Source organism: Lagenorhynchus albirostris, chromosome 16 (genome assembly GCF_949774975.1).
Source record: "Lagenorhynchus albirostris chromosome 16, mLagAlb1.1, whole genome shotgun sequence".
In the NCBI taxonomy this organism is placed as follows: Eukaryota; Metazoa; Chordata; class Mammalia; order Artiodactyla; family Delphinidae; genus Lagenorhynchus; species Lagenorhynchus albirostris.
The window spans coordinates 23,747,142-23,763,160 of NC_083110.1; the positions used below are offsets into that span (position 1 = coordinate 23,747,142).

Below are 16,019 nucleotides of genomic sequence, written 5' to 3' on the forward strand. Positions count from 1 at the left end.
GCAAAACCCACACCAGGACTTGACCACTACTCCTGCCTGCCCCGGCCTTTGCTGCCCTCTTCACCTGGCCCTTCAGAATGCACACCCAGCGGGGGACGAAGGGGCACACCGATGGGTGGAGCCCAAGGGGCAGGGGGCGGGGAGAGATGAGCAGGAGAAGTTGCATTGCTTGAGCTGTCTTCTTATTCAGAATCCATTTGTTAGCCTCAGCTTCCGTAGATGTAAGGCCACCCTAAGGAGATTTGCATATTCATTTTGTTTACCATGATTCATCATCATGCGGGGGAACGAATTTGGGGCTGGGAGATGGAGATGGACCTTCATTTGTGAGCCATGGAGCTGTGCACAGAGAGCTCAGGGCAGCACTGGAGGCCCCGCACACCCAGAGTGGACTCCATTAGGACAGAGGTGGGGGTGCGTGCCACAGGGAGAACCCCCCAACCCTGCCTCTCATCTGGGGCTTTTATCTCTGCTGAGAGCAGAGCAAGGACCTCAGCCTTCAGAGGCATCCCCTCCCCTTCCAGACCTTCCCACCAGAAGTAACGTTTACAAAGCACTTTACAGTTTATAGACCCTTACACCTGCCTCACGAGATAATAACATTATGATAGAGCCTAAGGTTTGTTGAGCATGTGTTATGCACTAAGCACTTACTGTGTGTTATCTCCCATAAGCCTTATAAGAGTCCCATGGGACAGGTTTTCTTATTATGCCCATCTATACCTATAAGGAAACTGAGGCTCAGAGAGGTTGCCTAACTTCCCTAAAGTCACACAGCAAATAAAGGGTGGAGCTGGGACTCATATAGAACGTTCCCTTTCGCACTTGCTTCCTCAAAACCTCCCTTTATCGTGTCTCTTTTCTTCCCCACAAATAACCACTTGTAATTGCTCATAACCGTTTTTTTTGTTGGAAAGATAAAGAGTGTGAGTGTGGGCAACGCAGTCTTGTACTGTGTTGCTCCATAAACGTGTTTGGGATCGATGAATGAAAGAACGTGGCAGCTCCTGATAACTGACGCCTCCCCTTCCAGCACCCTCCTGGTGACGCCTGGCTCCTGTAAAGTCCTGAGCCTGGAACCTCTAGATGGCCTAAGGCATTCTGTAGCAACCCCTTTAAACATCATTAGTAGGCCCTGGCACTTAGCCAGAATGAGAGGATCCCAATTTCTCAAGGTCATCTTGGCCATCCCCCTGCTTTCTGGACCTGGTACCCTTTGCTCACTGAGCACTGAGCACAGCATAGCGCGGTGGTTAAGAGCTTGGGCCCTGGTTCAGCCTGCCTGAGTGCAAATCCCAGGGTTCCTGCTTAGTACACATGGCCTTGGACATCCAGAGAATGGGGATAGTAATTCTGTCTGCTTCACAAGCTGCCAGGAGGATTATATAAGATAGATAATGCATGGAAAGTGCTGAAAACAGGGCCTGACACACAGGAAGTCCTCAGTCCCCTAGACCCCTGGAACGCCTTTTCTTTTTTAAAAAAATATCCTAAGGAACTCCATGCATCTATCAGTTGCCACTTTCCAGAATCTACTAAGTCTCAAGACCAGCCACGTCATGCCTCCGCCAAACCCTGTTTCTGTCCTGGACTCGGCCCCCTAGGCTCAGGGACAGAGTCCTGGAACCCAGATGACCCTGGTTCTGGACTCCAGGGTAGCTTTTTAGAGAGGACTCTTCTATAGGTTACATCATAGCTTTCCCTAATTTTTTATCTTAGAATTTTCTGCTTCTGCAGAAGATTGTAAAGATTTTGTTTTGGGCTTTGATTTTTCAGAATGACTTATTTTATCTCCCTCGCAGCTCTGTGTGGAAGGTAGTGCAGGGACTGCTGTACCCATTTCCTGGATGGGAAGACTGAGGCGTCAAATGTTTGCATTGATGTCCTGTAGCAACAGAGAAGGAAGTCACACGGATCGTTGTTGGAAAGCCAGAACGTGACCCAGAGTTTGAGGACAGTTGTTTCTGTTTTTTTTTTCCCCAATCAGGCCAATGTGCATGGGGGGTAATCGTCGCTGAATGGATCCTTTCCTGCCTCCAGACGCTGGTTTCCAAGTCCCTTGTGGGGGAGGGAGCAGGGGAGGCTCCCAGGAGTCTGTCTGACTACCTTCTCAGTTTGGGGAAGGGTGGGAGGGTAAAAGTGAACAGCTGAGGTCTGGATTCTGGCCTCCACTGCCGTTACTCCTCCCATGCCATAGAGAGGGAGGTGGGAGCCCAGCCCTGAGGAAGGGGGTGGTACCACCGCTGTTGAAAGCAGCATGCCATGGGGACTGGAGCTGGCGTGGGCCTGGGGGCCGCCTCGCCAGCGCGGCCCTTCCTGTCCCCTGCTTCAGCCAGCTGCTGGGCTGCTCTGCCAGCTGTGCACCGTCCAGGAGGCACCATGCCTGGTGCTGCAGCACGTCCCTCCCTCAGCTCCTGCAGGTCACAGGTGAGAGGGGTAGAGGTTGGCTGCAGGGGGGCAGGTGCAGGGACAGCCCTGGAGTGTGGGAGCTAAAGGGAAGTGGCACGTGGGGCGGGGGTGGATCTCGAAACCCTTCTGTTACTCATTCTGCAGGAAGGTCGCTGGGCTGGGGTAGGGATACTGCTGTGTGTGTCGGGGGGTTGAGAAAAATTACCTGGATCTCCTTAATCTCTGAATTAGAAGGTAGCTGGGGCCATTTCACACTTGGATATCCTACCTGGCTTTGAAAACCAAACTTCTGAGAAGAAGGAAGGTGGTCCCAGATGTCCCTCTGCTGAGGCTTCTCCTAGTCTTGCACACCCAGCACCTTTGTAAAGCAGAGCCTGGGAGTGTGGGCAGGAGAGGGTGTCTCAACCTGAGTTGGGCACGTGTGCCTAGAAAGCCCAGGCAGCCAGGCCTCTTCCGGAAAGGGAGGGAGCACCAGTTCCCTGTGCTGGGTGGTGACATCTGCTGTCTAGGGGAGCTATCAGCAGGAATGCCTGTGGAGAGGGCACAGGTTCCTCGAGCAAAGGTAGACCAGCGCTCTGGGGGGCTGCTGTGTAGACCAGTCTGACTAAAGCAGAGGTTCTCAATGGGGCAAAAATGAAAGATGAGTTTGGAAAGGGAAGCTTTGAACAGACTGTGGTGACGTTCAAGGCCCAGGAGGAGCTTTTGCCTTGGACAGAAAAGAGGAGCTGGTGATAGTGTTTGAGGAGGAAAATGAGATCGGGGGGTGGATCAGTGCTTTAGGGCAGTGACTTTCCAGGATTAGTTATGGGAGCAGGGACGAAAGAGGGGAGGCCACTGCAGTGGTTCAGCCATAGGGAGATTTTTTTCAATTTTTATATTAATTTTATCAGCCATATATGCATGAGCTTAAAAGTCAAATAGTGAAGCTAGTCTTATAATAAAATAGCAGTGCCCTGCCTCATCCTTTCCCATTCCTGATTCCCATCTTGAGATAACCTCGTTCAATTTCTGTTAGTTACCTTCTTATTTCCAAATTGCATGCTTATAAATTTTTCAGTTTTAGATACTATCTATCGACTTCAGCTGTGAAGGATGAGAATTGCACTTTGCACCACCCTCTACCTCATCTTTGCTGCACACACACATACACACACACCACTCTTAATATGCTCCACCCATCCTCCCAACATAATTGTATCCTTCCTCTTAGCTCAAACAGCATTTAGTGTATACAGCATTATAATTACGTAAATATTATTCACAGCAGAGCCACATAATGTACAGTACTGTCATTATATTTCCTCTGTAATTATAGTTCCTCTTTTGTTTTCTCTAGAATTAATAACTACCTCTTTTTCGTTTGCTTGCTTAGTGTTCTATGAACCTATCATTTTTTTCATCCCTAAATATTCTGACATAATTGAATACCTCTTCTCAATGTATTAAAAGAATATTGATTTTTTAATTCAGTTTGTATTTTTCTTGGCAACATTCTCCCTGGAGCATTCATCCTCCTGCTTCAATCTGGACTGACTGTGCTCTGGCTTGCTTGCTATTCTGGAAGCTGAATGGCTAAAGAGACCTGATGTAGGTTAGGCCTGGGGGAGGAGAGGGCATTCACCCTAAGAATATCTAATGTATTAGGTCCAGGTACATGGGTTCCCTATTATCCTCTATCTTGGTTTATGCCCTCATTTTGGTGGAGTACACCCTTCAGTAATTTCCTGAAAAAGAATTCATGGGATTTTTTTTTTTTTACTTTGAAAAATGTGTTTATTCTACAGTCATATTTGTTGATAGTTTGGCTGGGTATAGAACACTAGAATGAAAATAGTCTTCTTCATAATGTGAAGTCATTTTTCCTTTGTGTTCTGGCTGTTAAGAACTTTGATGCCATTTTGATTCTTGATACTTTGAGTGTGGCCTTGTTTCTAGGATTTTTTTTAATACTCAGTGTTTTGAAACTTCATCGTTTTATGCTTCAGTGTGGAGCTGTCTTCTGAACACATAGTGTGGTCTCCTTCCCTTTGGAAGCATGTCCTTCAGATCTGGGAGTTTTCTTATGTTACTTCTTGGATAATTTCCTCCCCTTCTTTTGCTCTGTTTCCTCTCTCTGGAACCCCTATTAATTAGGTGTTGAATCTTCTGAACTACACTAATTTTCTTCTCCCCCATTTTCCATCTCTTTGAGTTTTGTCCTACTTTTAGAGAAATTTCTTTATCTTCCAACTCTTCTGTTGACTTTTTACTTTCAACTAGCTCTTTCTTCCTCTTGAAAGATTATTTCAAAGATGCTGTCTTGTGTTGTCTGTCTAAGCTTGCTAAAGATACTTATTGTTGTTACTCCTTTTTACTGTTTTCCTCTCTGTTTTTCACATTAGAGGCTCTTCTCAAATGTATACTTGACCTTTAGTTGTCTGTTCATATTTAAGAGTGAGTTCACATTTACCTGCCTAGAAGCTTGCTGTGTGTATTAGGACAGGGTAGGGAGGGGCGCTGCTTATTAACCAGTGGGCTTCACTATGGGGTGATTAGGTGAGGACCTGGATTTTTTTGGTAGGAATTCCAACATGTTAATACTTGTGTTTTCTCTTAGGTCAACTTTCCCTATCTCCTGCCTGGCTGTCAGTCTCCAGGAGGCTAAATGGCTAAAGAGGCCTGATTGGAGTTGGGAGTGGAGGGGAGATGCAGCTTTTCACTTAACCTCCCTGTTTTCAGCTGCCTCGTCCAGCTCCCAGTCTGAGTCCAGAGCCCAACTAACTCAGCCCCTCCAGAAAGCAAACCTCCTATCTTCTGCAAGAGTTGGGGAAGGCATCTGGGAGTCTTACCACTCTTCTTAAAGATTTGTAGCCAGTCTTCCTGTTTTGAGCATCACCTTAAGTCTCCAGTTCCTGAGCTTTTCCAAGATTCTGAGGTGCTGGCCTAAGTTTCGGCTTTTCCATCTCTCCTAAGGCAGGTTCCAGTTCCATCTGTTTCCAGGATTCTGTTGGCACCTCTCATCTGTTGTCACCTCCTCTCCTTATGCCCTTATGGATTTATGCATTTTTAATTTCCATATTGTCAGTTTGGTGAGGGGGTTGGGACAAAACCAGAAATCAATGGAGGTGTTTAATCTGCCATGTTTAGCAGGAAGTCCCGATTCTGTTAAAACATTTATTGAATGCCTTCTATGTGCAAGTGACAGTGCTAGGACTTCGGAGGTGGCCAAGGTAAATCACAAAGAGAAGGGGAAGGATTTGAGGAATGTTGAAGGAAGAACTGCCAGGCCCTGGTGATTGATGAGGAGTCAAAGTCAGGAGAGAAGGGCACGTCCAGGATCACTCCAGCAGGCGAAGAGACTGGCGGAACTTGGGAAGCCAGGATGGGCGTTAGGTAAGCACTTTGATGGAGGTCTTCCTGGGATTCAGAACAGGCGGTCCACAGCCAGAGGCTGAGAAGGAGCAGGGCCTCAGAGACGGGAGAGCACTGAACTGCTTCCATGGAGATGCAGAACAGCTGAGGCCAGCCCAGCCCAGGGAAAGTGCTCGAGCCATGTGAGGGTGTGTGGGACTTGGGGCCCAGCCCTTTGGGGCCCCTCCTGCCCACAGAGCTGGCACCTCCACCTGCCAGTCTGCCTGGCACTCAGAGCAGACCCAACACCTTTTAGAGTCCAGTGCACATCACCCAAGAGAGAACGGACACTGGTCCACACAAGAGATGTTGTAAAATGATGTCTTCTAGACTCTTCTGCAGAGAGAGGTGCTGGAGCACTGTGTACACGTGTGGGTGTGTGCACACACCGTGTGCCCTCTCCCAACCAGAATGGGGCCACCTGAGGCATCCACGGAGGCCTCTCCTGGTTCTCTTCCCTGCACCACTTCTCTCCTTGGACCCTGCTCTCAGCTGGTGCCCACACGTGCCTTCTTGCCCGTTTGAGAAAGAAATACAGCCCACGTCTCTCATAGACCCCACTTCCCCTCCCCCATAAGCTGGAATGCCACAAAGCCTCCCAAACTTCATACCCTCCCCAAGCACCCCAGGAGGCCCCTGGCTTCAGAGTCACAAGTGAAAAAGCACCTCTTTGGCATTCAGGGGAAACCAAGGCACAGGCGCCTCCACTTTGCCCTGGTACCACCCCACCCCTCCCACCCACCCACCCACCCCCCCCCCCGTCAGAAAGGTCTCTACTTATGACTTTAATTCTTCTTGTCACAGTGGGAGCCCATTTCCTTATCCCCAGTGAAAGCGTGCAAATTTTGAGATACCTTCTTCCTTCTGAAATTCTCTTTGGGCTAAAGCTCCCCACCAACCCTCTCTTCTCTAATCCCGCCAACCTGAATCTCCCATCTTTGGGTCCCTTGTCATCCCCAGCCCTTCCACAGAGGAAATGAACCAGTTCCGCTTGAGCAGGGGCCCTGAGCTCACTTTCCACCCTCATCTGCAGGGTCCCCAAGGTCTGGAGACCCAGAGGTGACCTGATTTTGTATCCTTCTCCCACCACTTACAAGCTGTGTGACTTTGGACAAGTTGCTTCATTTCTCTGAGCTTCCATTTCCCCCATCAGGGAAAAGGAGGTAATGAGATACGATTTGTAAACATGCTGACGGATGAAGGGTTGAATCCCTGCTCTGCCCTGCCTCAGGGACCAGCAGCCCAGCCTCTGAGCCACAAGCTTGGCCCTGGAGGGTCTATTCCCAGCTCGGAGCCACCGAGGTGCCCTCACCTTGTCGGAACTCCATCTGTGAGGAATTTATTACTAATGCATTTTATAACAGGCTTTATAATAAGATATTAAAGACTGTGGCAGCATCTAGCAAGCATTCCATAAATATTAATAACGCCTTTAGAGGTGGCACCTATGGTGGAAACGGTTGGGCTTGTTCCGAGGTTTGTTCCAGGGTTGAGAATAAATCTAACGGGCGGGGAAGGAGGGTGCACTGTGAAGATGAGAGAGTATGGCGTGCTGTTTTCTTTTTCCCATCTTCCTTTCTCTTGCTGCTTTGAATTTTTATAATACTTCTTTTCCTTTGTTCACAACTTTTCCTCCGTAATGTGTCTTTTGCTCCCTTAAGTTTTCCTCTCCTTTCTCCCCAACTTTCTTCCCTCTTTCTTCTCTCACAAACTCTCTCCCTCCCATGCCCATTTCCCTTTGGCCCCCAGTTCAGCCCCTTTCATCACCCCATCCTATTTTTCTTTGACCCCCTGTGGTCTTCCTGCCGCCTTTCGCCTGGTCTCCTTTCCCCTTGCTTTACACTCTCTCCATCTCTGTTTCCCCTGTCCTGCGCTCTGCCTCTCTGTCTGGCCCTCTTCCTGCCTCGCTGCCCGTGTGCCCCCCACCTCTTCCAGTGAGCACCCTGAGCCACCTCTGTAGAAGCCCAGAGTGTAACGTGACTCACACTGCGTTTGAGAAGTAAGCTATTTTTCATTATTATTAACGAACAAGATCTCTTGCACGGTAGAACTTTGCCAGAGTCTATTCCCTTGTCACCCCAAGAGCAGCAAAAAGATTTATTTGTCTCTGAATTGCGCAGGGTGGCCCATTTACAGCAGGTCCATCAGAAGTGATGTGGAGCTTAAATGTGAGCTGGAAGAGGCAGGGGCCTGCCCTGTATGCGACCTGCGTGGAGTGGGCCCCTCGCTGAGAGGGACAGCCCAGCAGGGGCAAGGGATTTGCAGGGCATGCCTAAACACACTCCCCGGACCCCAGGCAGCGTGGGCGGTGCATCTGGGGAGATTTCCCTTGAAATGACTCAGAAGCAGTGAGGGAGAGGATGGGGTTGGACAGGGGATGCAGTGGAAGAAGGGGCTCTGGAAGCAGAGTTGGGACAGAGAAGTGCGCTAAGAGGCCTGTTTTAGGAACAGGAGTAATCACGCCCTGTGGGGCCTTTCCTCCCAAGACCAGCTGCTCCTTTCCAGCAAAAAGGTGGAACCAGAGTTGCCCTAGAATGGGGCTGCACGCCCCCCCCCAGCCGAAATGGGCCTTTTGGCCCTGCCTGCACAGCCCAGGCCCACCTGGCTATGGTTCTGTAGACCCTGAACTCCAAGGCCAGACACCGTAGGGGGTAGGGGGCGCCTTCCCCCTGGTCTCCTGTCTCCAGGCAGGCAGAAACTGGCTCTCTGGGGCATCCTCCTCCAGGCCTGTCCTGGCTAATTGTGTCAAGCCCACACCCCTGCCACCCCACACGCATGCTGATCATTTCAGTGGCCTGGATGGATTTGCATGTTAAAAGAGCGTCTGGGGACACTTAGAAAGAAGAGGGAGCCGGCATTCATTCACCCAGGCTGCAGGCTGCTTTCTTTTTCTTTCTTTTTTTTTTTTTAAATCTTTATTGGAGTATAATTGCTTTACAATGGTGTGTTAGTTTCTGCTTTATAACAAAGTGAATCAGTTACACATATACATATGTTCCCATATCTCTTCCTTCTTGCTTCTCCCTCCCTCCTACCCTCCCTATCCCACCCCTCTAGGTGGTCACAAAGCACTGAACTGACCTCCCTGTGCTATGCGGCTGCTTCCCACTAGCTATCTGCCTTACGTTTGGTAGTGTATATATGTCCATGCCCCTCTCTCGCTTTGTCCCAGCTTACCCTTCCCCCTCCCCATATCCTCAAGTCCGTTCTCTAGTAGGTCTGTGTCTTTATTCCTGTCTTACCCCTAGGTTCTTCATGACATTTTTTTCTTCTCCCCATATTACCTCCTGTGCCTTCAACAGTCAGCAGTACTGGCCATGAGCTTTGCTTTCTGTGGCCAAGCTATGGGCCTTAAAGGGGCCAAATCCCAGCAGGCGAGGGGCAGGGTTAGCCTGCGGCAGAGCCGTGGGGTGAGGAGGAATTGCCCGCGGCTGGATGTGTTCTGGGGGTGCCAGTGGGGCAAGGAGCCAAGACCCATGCAGGGCAGAGTGAGCAAGTGGTACCAACAGGAAGGACAGCGTGGACTGTGTCTCAACACCACAGCCAGGGACAGGAAGGGAGGGCCAGACAGGGGCTGTGAAGGCCGGGGCCAGGGAGGCCCTCAGAGACCCTTGTCTCTGTTTTTCTGCTTCACCGTGCTCCGTTCTCACTGCAGATGGGCTTCCTCTGCCACCCTGTAACTGTGGCTTCTGTGTGACTTCTGGCCTGTCATGGTGCCCACTCTACCCCAACCAGGTAGCAAGAATCTTTTTTTCAGTTCCCCCACAGAAAACTGATTGAGTTTCCAAGGCCCCATCTGATTGGCCCGCTTGAGTCAGGTGGTTACCCCTGGACCAATCACATGTGGCCTGGGCCTGAAGCCACTTGGTACAAACATGAACACCTAGATCCGTCCCTTTGAGCAGAGCTGTGGGTATAAAGAGCATCTCTACTCGGAAGGCGGGTGGGCAGGGAGGCAGTGGTTGGTGTCTCCGGGTGAGGTGAGAAAAGCACTTATATATGAGTCAGAGCACCCAGTTTCCAGTCACAGCTCTGCCGTTAACCACCTGTGAGATGGAGAGCATGGAAGCGCATCCCCTCACTTTTCCCATCTATGAAATGGGAGACAAGGCTGGCTAATCTCCAAGGTTCCTTCCAGCTTCTACATTCAAGCCATCCCTGAGGGGTGTGTGGTCAGGCCTGGCCTTCGTGCTCAGGAGCTTCCTTGGCCTCCAAGCACCCCTCCCACCCCTGCCTCAGATCCCACCCCTCCCAGCTCTTTGCCAGGCCTATTTAAAACCATTTCTAAGTTATGTAGAAATTGAATAGGTTTTCACTGCAGGGCATGAAACATAATCCAAGAAGGTCGGACACAGGACCATCCCTTATTTTCCCCCTTTTCCTGTATTCTTGGACCTTGCTCTTAAATCCTCTGATCACAGCCTTCACCCTGGACCAGTCGGTATGGATGGGTGAAATACCCTCTCCTCCCTGAGGCAGGGGGCTGGAGAGCTGATGTTCTCGCAGGAGCCGTCCCTCTCCTCTGGGCACTAGCTCCACGTGGCGTGTACTCTGAAGTGCTGTCTCGCTGCCTCACAGGGGGCTGGTCACTCTGAAATCGGAACACATCCATCCCTCTCGTGGCAGGAACTACAGGCTTCGACGGCGTGCTTTGTTCTGGAGCTGGGGGCTGATGTCGGCACTCCTGCGATGTGCATGTTGGACCTAGAGATGGGGGCGGGGGGAAGAGAGAGAGCTGTAGGTTAGCTGAGAACCTCATAAAGACCTCCTCGAGACCAGTGCCGCCGTGGTGGCATGTTGGGGTGGAGGCTGGCTTCGCTGAGCCCAGCACCCGGGGAGTACAGTTTCTGGGGTTTTGCCCGTGGTGGCTCGGGGTAGGTCCTTGCAGAGTACCGGGGTCCATCGGGGTCCCCCAGGAAACAGTTCATCTCGGATAGTTTCGATAAAGGCATTTCGGTGAAGAGACAACTTCCAGAGGGGGCGTAGGCCTAGGGGGACATGAAGGGATGTTGAGGCAGCAGAGACTAGCAGCGATGGGAAGCTCTTTCTACTCCTAGGGCTGGAGGGGCAAGGGGAGGGGCTGGAGCGCACTGAAAACTGGGGCCAGGGAGGAGAGGCTGCTGGGTTGGAGCTAGAGGGATTGGGGAAGTGATGCCCCAAACTCTTTCTCCTCCTGTCTCCTCCCCAAACTCTGAGCTCCTACCAGCCCCTCCCGTTGGCAGAAGCCAGCCTGCAAGGGAGCCTAGGAATGCAGTCCCCTGAGGCCGCCCCGGGTGGGGGAGACAGGGCGGGGTGGTGTCATGGCAGAGCAGGGTACTCGGTAGATCTGGGGATTGCAGACAGGGAATGCCTAGTGCAGTAGCATTAATAGTCATCGTGTTTCTTTATGCCTCCCTGCCCTACCCTTGAAGGTGTTCTTGTCTGCCATCCTCTAGAAGGCATTCAGGCAATGAAATCACAACTGCCGTCTTCTAAGCACTTATTATGTGCCGGGAAGTTTATACTCATGAGCTCGAGTGCTCTTCACATTAACCCTATGAGATATTATTAACTTCGGTTTACAGAGAGGGGACTAAGGATCAGAGAGGTTAAGTAACTAGCCCAAAGACACACAGTGAGGCTCGGGTTTCAACAGAGGTCTTTCTATCCCTGAAATCCTAGCACTTGTCCAGTCTACCCCCTTGTATACTTGATGCTCTTTTGGAGGGAGAGAGAGCATCTGTTTTCCAAGCCACTGAGATGGGTAGGGCAGACCTAGCAAAGGCAGAACAGGTTCAGGAACTCAGAAGTGTAAGGGAGCCTGCTGGGTTGGAGAAGTACAAATAGCTCTACCTGCCAGGAAATAGTAAGCTGATGAGAAAAGAAACTACACGTGATCTTAGCCAAAAGGCCAGGATGCGGCGCCTGCCAGGAACTGAAGTGTGGAGGGGGAGAAAGCGCAGGACCGCGGGGGCCTGTGTCCCGTGCAGAAGGGCACTGGGGCATCATGGATGGTATGGAGGAGAGGGTCCTTGCCCATCTGCCCCTGCCCTTACTGCTGGTTGGAGAAGGACAGGATCTGAGCCTGTCCGTTCAGGCTGACACTTGCCTGACGGGGGAGGGGCAGCACACTCAGAGAGAAACAATGGCAACGTCATGACATTGTCCTCTGGAGGCCCTTTCCAGACTGACTAGGGGCCTTGCAGAGAACACCCTTGCTTCCAGCAGCTAGTCCTGGGGAAGGGCTGACAGTGTACCCGAGAGTGGTCCCCAAAGAGAGAAGCTTCTCAAGGTAGTGCCAGGGCCCAGGTCATGGCCAGCAGCAGGGAGAGGGGGCAGTAATATGAATGCCCTCCTTGGAAGGAGCCCTGCAGGTGTCAGAAGGGACCCAGTCATTTGTCCCAGTGTAAAAAGATCCCAGAGGACTAGGAATGTTGTCTCTGCCCTCAGGGAACTTTCAGTCCAATCCCTCACTCCTGGCTGGGGGGTACCACCCATGCTGGCAGGTGACCTCAGCACTGTGCAGAAGAGTTAGGGAAAGAACCGCCATCGAGGTTTAGAGACGTGTTTAGAATAGAGCTTAAGAGCATAGGCTTAGCATTAACTGCACCTGAATTCAAGGCCTTCTCTGCCACTGCCTAGCTGTGTGACTTGGGTGAGTTACCTAACCTCTCTGAGCCTCAACTTCCTTTTCAAAAGTGGGATAATAGCAACCACCTAGAAATCTGCTTGTTACAGAGCTGACAGGTACAGCCTAGTGCACAGACATGGCACATAACAGTCAGTCAGTCAGTCAGTCAGTCACCGGGAGCAAGGATTGTTTCTTCCTTTCTGTCTCTGGGCAGAGCCTCGTTAAGTTGCCTGTCTTCAGATGTGTCCAGAGCTCACTAAGTTAGGAATAAATTTACTCACGCAGAATTTTGCAGTCATGACTTACATGCCAGGCATTGTGGTGGGCGCGGCGGTGATGAGAGCTGACAGTTGGGCAGAGGATGCGAATACGCAGATACTTAGAATACAATGTGCTAAATGCTGTCATAGGGATTCGTTCATGTCTTCATAAAGGGTATTTACTGGACACCTGCCATGCGCCAGGCACCGTGCTGGGCAAGGCAGATAGAACCCTAAGGCTTCCATGGAGCACATGTGCTATGATGGAGACAGGCACTGGCCGAGGAATTACAGAAGAATTCTGGGTGATGAACCATTCCAGGGTGCTGTGGGACTCTGAGTATAAATAGTGGCAGGGGTTGGGGGCGTGGTAGGAGCTGACCTCGCTTAAGGGTCTGGAAGGCCTCCATGAAGAAGTTACATTTAACCAGAAACCCCAAGTCAGAAAGGGGCAGGGGTCTGTCTATACACAGTGTATAGCCGAGGGAATCATGGAAGGATCCCAGGAGGTGGTGATGTTTGAGCAGGCTTTGTGGGCCTCTCTGGTTACAGGCTGCCATGGCCCAGGCATGGCAGGTGGATGCCCCAACCATGGGCAAACCAGGTAATCTCTGTGAGCCAGGCAAGGTCCCCAGACTCTCTGCCACATCCCCATATCACTTACCTCCCAGCTCCCTGCCCTTGAAACCTCCAATACGCAGACTCCTGGCTGCCCTCCAGAGCAGCCCGTGCCTGAGGCTTGGGCAGCCAAGGGGCACCTGACAGTGAAAGCAAAACCGCCAAGAAACGGGGTTGGGGACCAAAAGACCCTCATGCGGAACTCCAGGACGAGCAGATCATGTTTGGAACTGGTGCTGTTACAGCCACCAGGAGGCCATCAAAAAAAGGAAAAAAAAATAGATGGTGCATTTTAAATTCCTCTGAACCCTCTTAGAATAAAAATGATAAAGCCGCAGGTCTGGTTGGCTGGAGGGCCATGGTTAATGGGCTTTGGGGGAATAGTCACTGACGGAGGCAGCTGCTCTGAGCTCCAGCTCACCCTTTTATTTGCTTTTTTTCACCCCCAGGACACGCCAGTGGGGACGCCCATCTTCATCGTGAATGCCACAGACCCCGACCTGGGTGCAGGCGGCAGCGTCCTCTTCTCCTTTCAGCCCCCCTCCCCGTTCTTTGCCATCGACAGTGCACGTGGCATTGTCACAGTGATCCAGGAGCTGGACTACGAGACCACGCAGGCCTACCAGCTCACCGTCAATGCCACGGTGAGTCCCGGCACCGGGGGCCCAGACAACCAGATGTCAGCCTCTTCCCACCCTCAGAGGGAGCACAGAACGCCAGCCTCGTTCCCTGCTAGTCAAGGCTCATAATGGTGATGCTGGTGATCAACAACAGCTGATGTTGCTGAGGGTCTGTGCTCTGTCCCTGGTGCTGTGCAGAGCACGCAAATGGATTGTCTCCATTAAACCTCACAACAGCCCTATGTCATAAAAGTTAAAGGACCCATTTTACAGATGAGGAAATCGAGGCACAGGAGCAATTCCGTGACTTGCCCACAATCACCCAGCAGCTGGACTCCAGTGCCTGCACTGGTAACCCCGTGGGGCATTCCTAGTGCAGGGTGTCCTCTCACTCTGTGGGACACAGGACAGAGGTGTCAACCCAGCTGTGTCCTGACACCACCCAACATGCAGGGGCCAGAGGGTCCAAGCAAACTAGCCACTGCTCTAGAGTGGTGATTCTTACACAGAAGAGAGCACCCGTCTGCACCAAGCGCCGTGCTAAGTCCTGGGAATTCCAGGATGAGTTAGTCAGGAGAGGGCGGTGGGAGAGCAATAACTATCCCATTTTATAGCTGACACTGTTGAGACTCACAAGCTGATAAGTAGTGGGCAGCAGGAACCCAAACCCGGGTGGTCTGACCCCCTAGTCCACTACCCCCATGGCCAGGAGTCTCTGAGTCTCCAGTACATCACTGCTGCTTGGACACTGTTGCCAGCTGTTCTCAAGGGCCTGGGGGCCAGGCAGGCCACACCCTCAGTAGGGTTCCTCCCCTGCACGCCCCTCTTCCCTGCTCCTGGAGCCTTCAGCCGGCAGCAGGGCGAGCCGGCCTGCTGTCCCTTAGATTTCTGTTTACAAAGCTCAGGTCAACAGTGAAACAAATCACAGGAGTCCCTCTTGACCCTCCAGGACCCATCAGCCTGGCACACAGCATCCACCGCCTGGCCCCATGTCACTGCGAGGGGGCTTCCAGTAGCGCTGGGGGCTCCACTTGCAGTGACATGGGGCCAGAGCCCAGGGGAAGACACACTGGATTGGGTCCAGGGTCCAGTTTGAAAGATGGCATTCCCCCAGGATTGGACAAGATCCAGAGAGGCCCCCCAAACCAGGAAATGCAAACTTTTCCTTTGTACCTGGTCCAGCGGCCCCTGGGGAGGCCACTGCTGATGACACCCACATTCCTTCCTTCTCCCCCGCTTAAGTGGTAGTTGCCCAGGAGGACGTGTGTGCTGCTATTCGGAAAACTGACTTCTGGGATCAAGGGCGCTTGCAAGACCAGAATCCACTTTTTGGACACGCCTGTGCCCTCCCGCAGTGCCTTGCACACCCGCTTGGGGTGGTGATCCTCCCGCCACTCTCCATTTGCACACACCCGGGCCCAGAAATGCACAGATGCTTGCTATCTTTCTCACTATGAACTCGTCCCTGTGGGATATTTTCCATCTACCATAAAAATGGCTTTGGGCCAGTGGGGAAGAGAGCAGAGCTGGCCACAGGCACGAATCTGGGTGGCCAGGCCTGTGAAGAGGCCTAGCCTCAAGCTGGGATGGTGAGTGCAGTTAAATTGCCATTAATCTTCCAGAGATCAGGCCTTGAAGCAGCGGGAGAGGAGGGGCCCTAGAACTCCCTTGGGTCTTGATGGCTCCCCCACCTGATGCACAAGCCCCTCTCAGGGCTGACGCTGTGCCCTTGGCCTCTGGGCATTTCCTCAAGGAGATTCTCCTGTGTGGCATTGCAGGGAGCAGTGTGGGTCCCCAGCCACTACTGGGTGGGTAGCGGGTGGGGAAATGTGGGGCTCCCCTGGGAACAAGCTGCTGAGAGCTGTAGGTACCAGAGCGGCAGCTGGAAGCCTGGCCAGGTGCCTGCTCAGCCACGTGTGCCACTGCCATCCCCTTTCCCCAGCCGTGGAGTCCAGGGTGGGCTGGACGGGGGCATCCGTGGCAGGAGCAGGGCTGCATCCACAGGTGTGGGACAGGAAGGGCAGGTGCCACGCTGGACAAAGCCAGCAGCCCACAGAAGCCTGGTAATGGCAAATCAGAACCACTGGCATCCCCGGCCCCAGAGTTCAAAGG

At 52.0% G+C, this 16,019-nt stretch overlaps 1 protein-coding gene across 2 annotated transcripts in view; it reads left to right on the forward strand.

The window, feature by feature from the left end:
- The window catches only part of CDH23 (cadherin related 23), a 394,527-nt gene that overhangs the window by 108,902 nt on the left and 269,606 nt on the right, over nt 1-16,019 (forward strand). For both annotated transcript variants that reach the window (XM_060125509.1, XM_060125510.1), the window contains exon 6: nt 13,737-13,931. In XM_060125509.1, the coding sequence (XP_059981492.1) occupies nt 13,737-13,931 (195 nt within the window). The remainder of the gene's footprint in view (nt 1-13,736; nt 13,932-16,019) is intronic.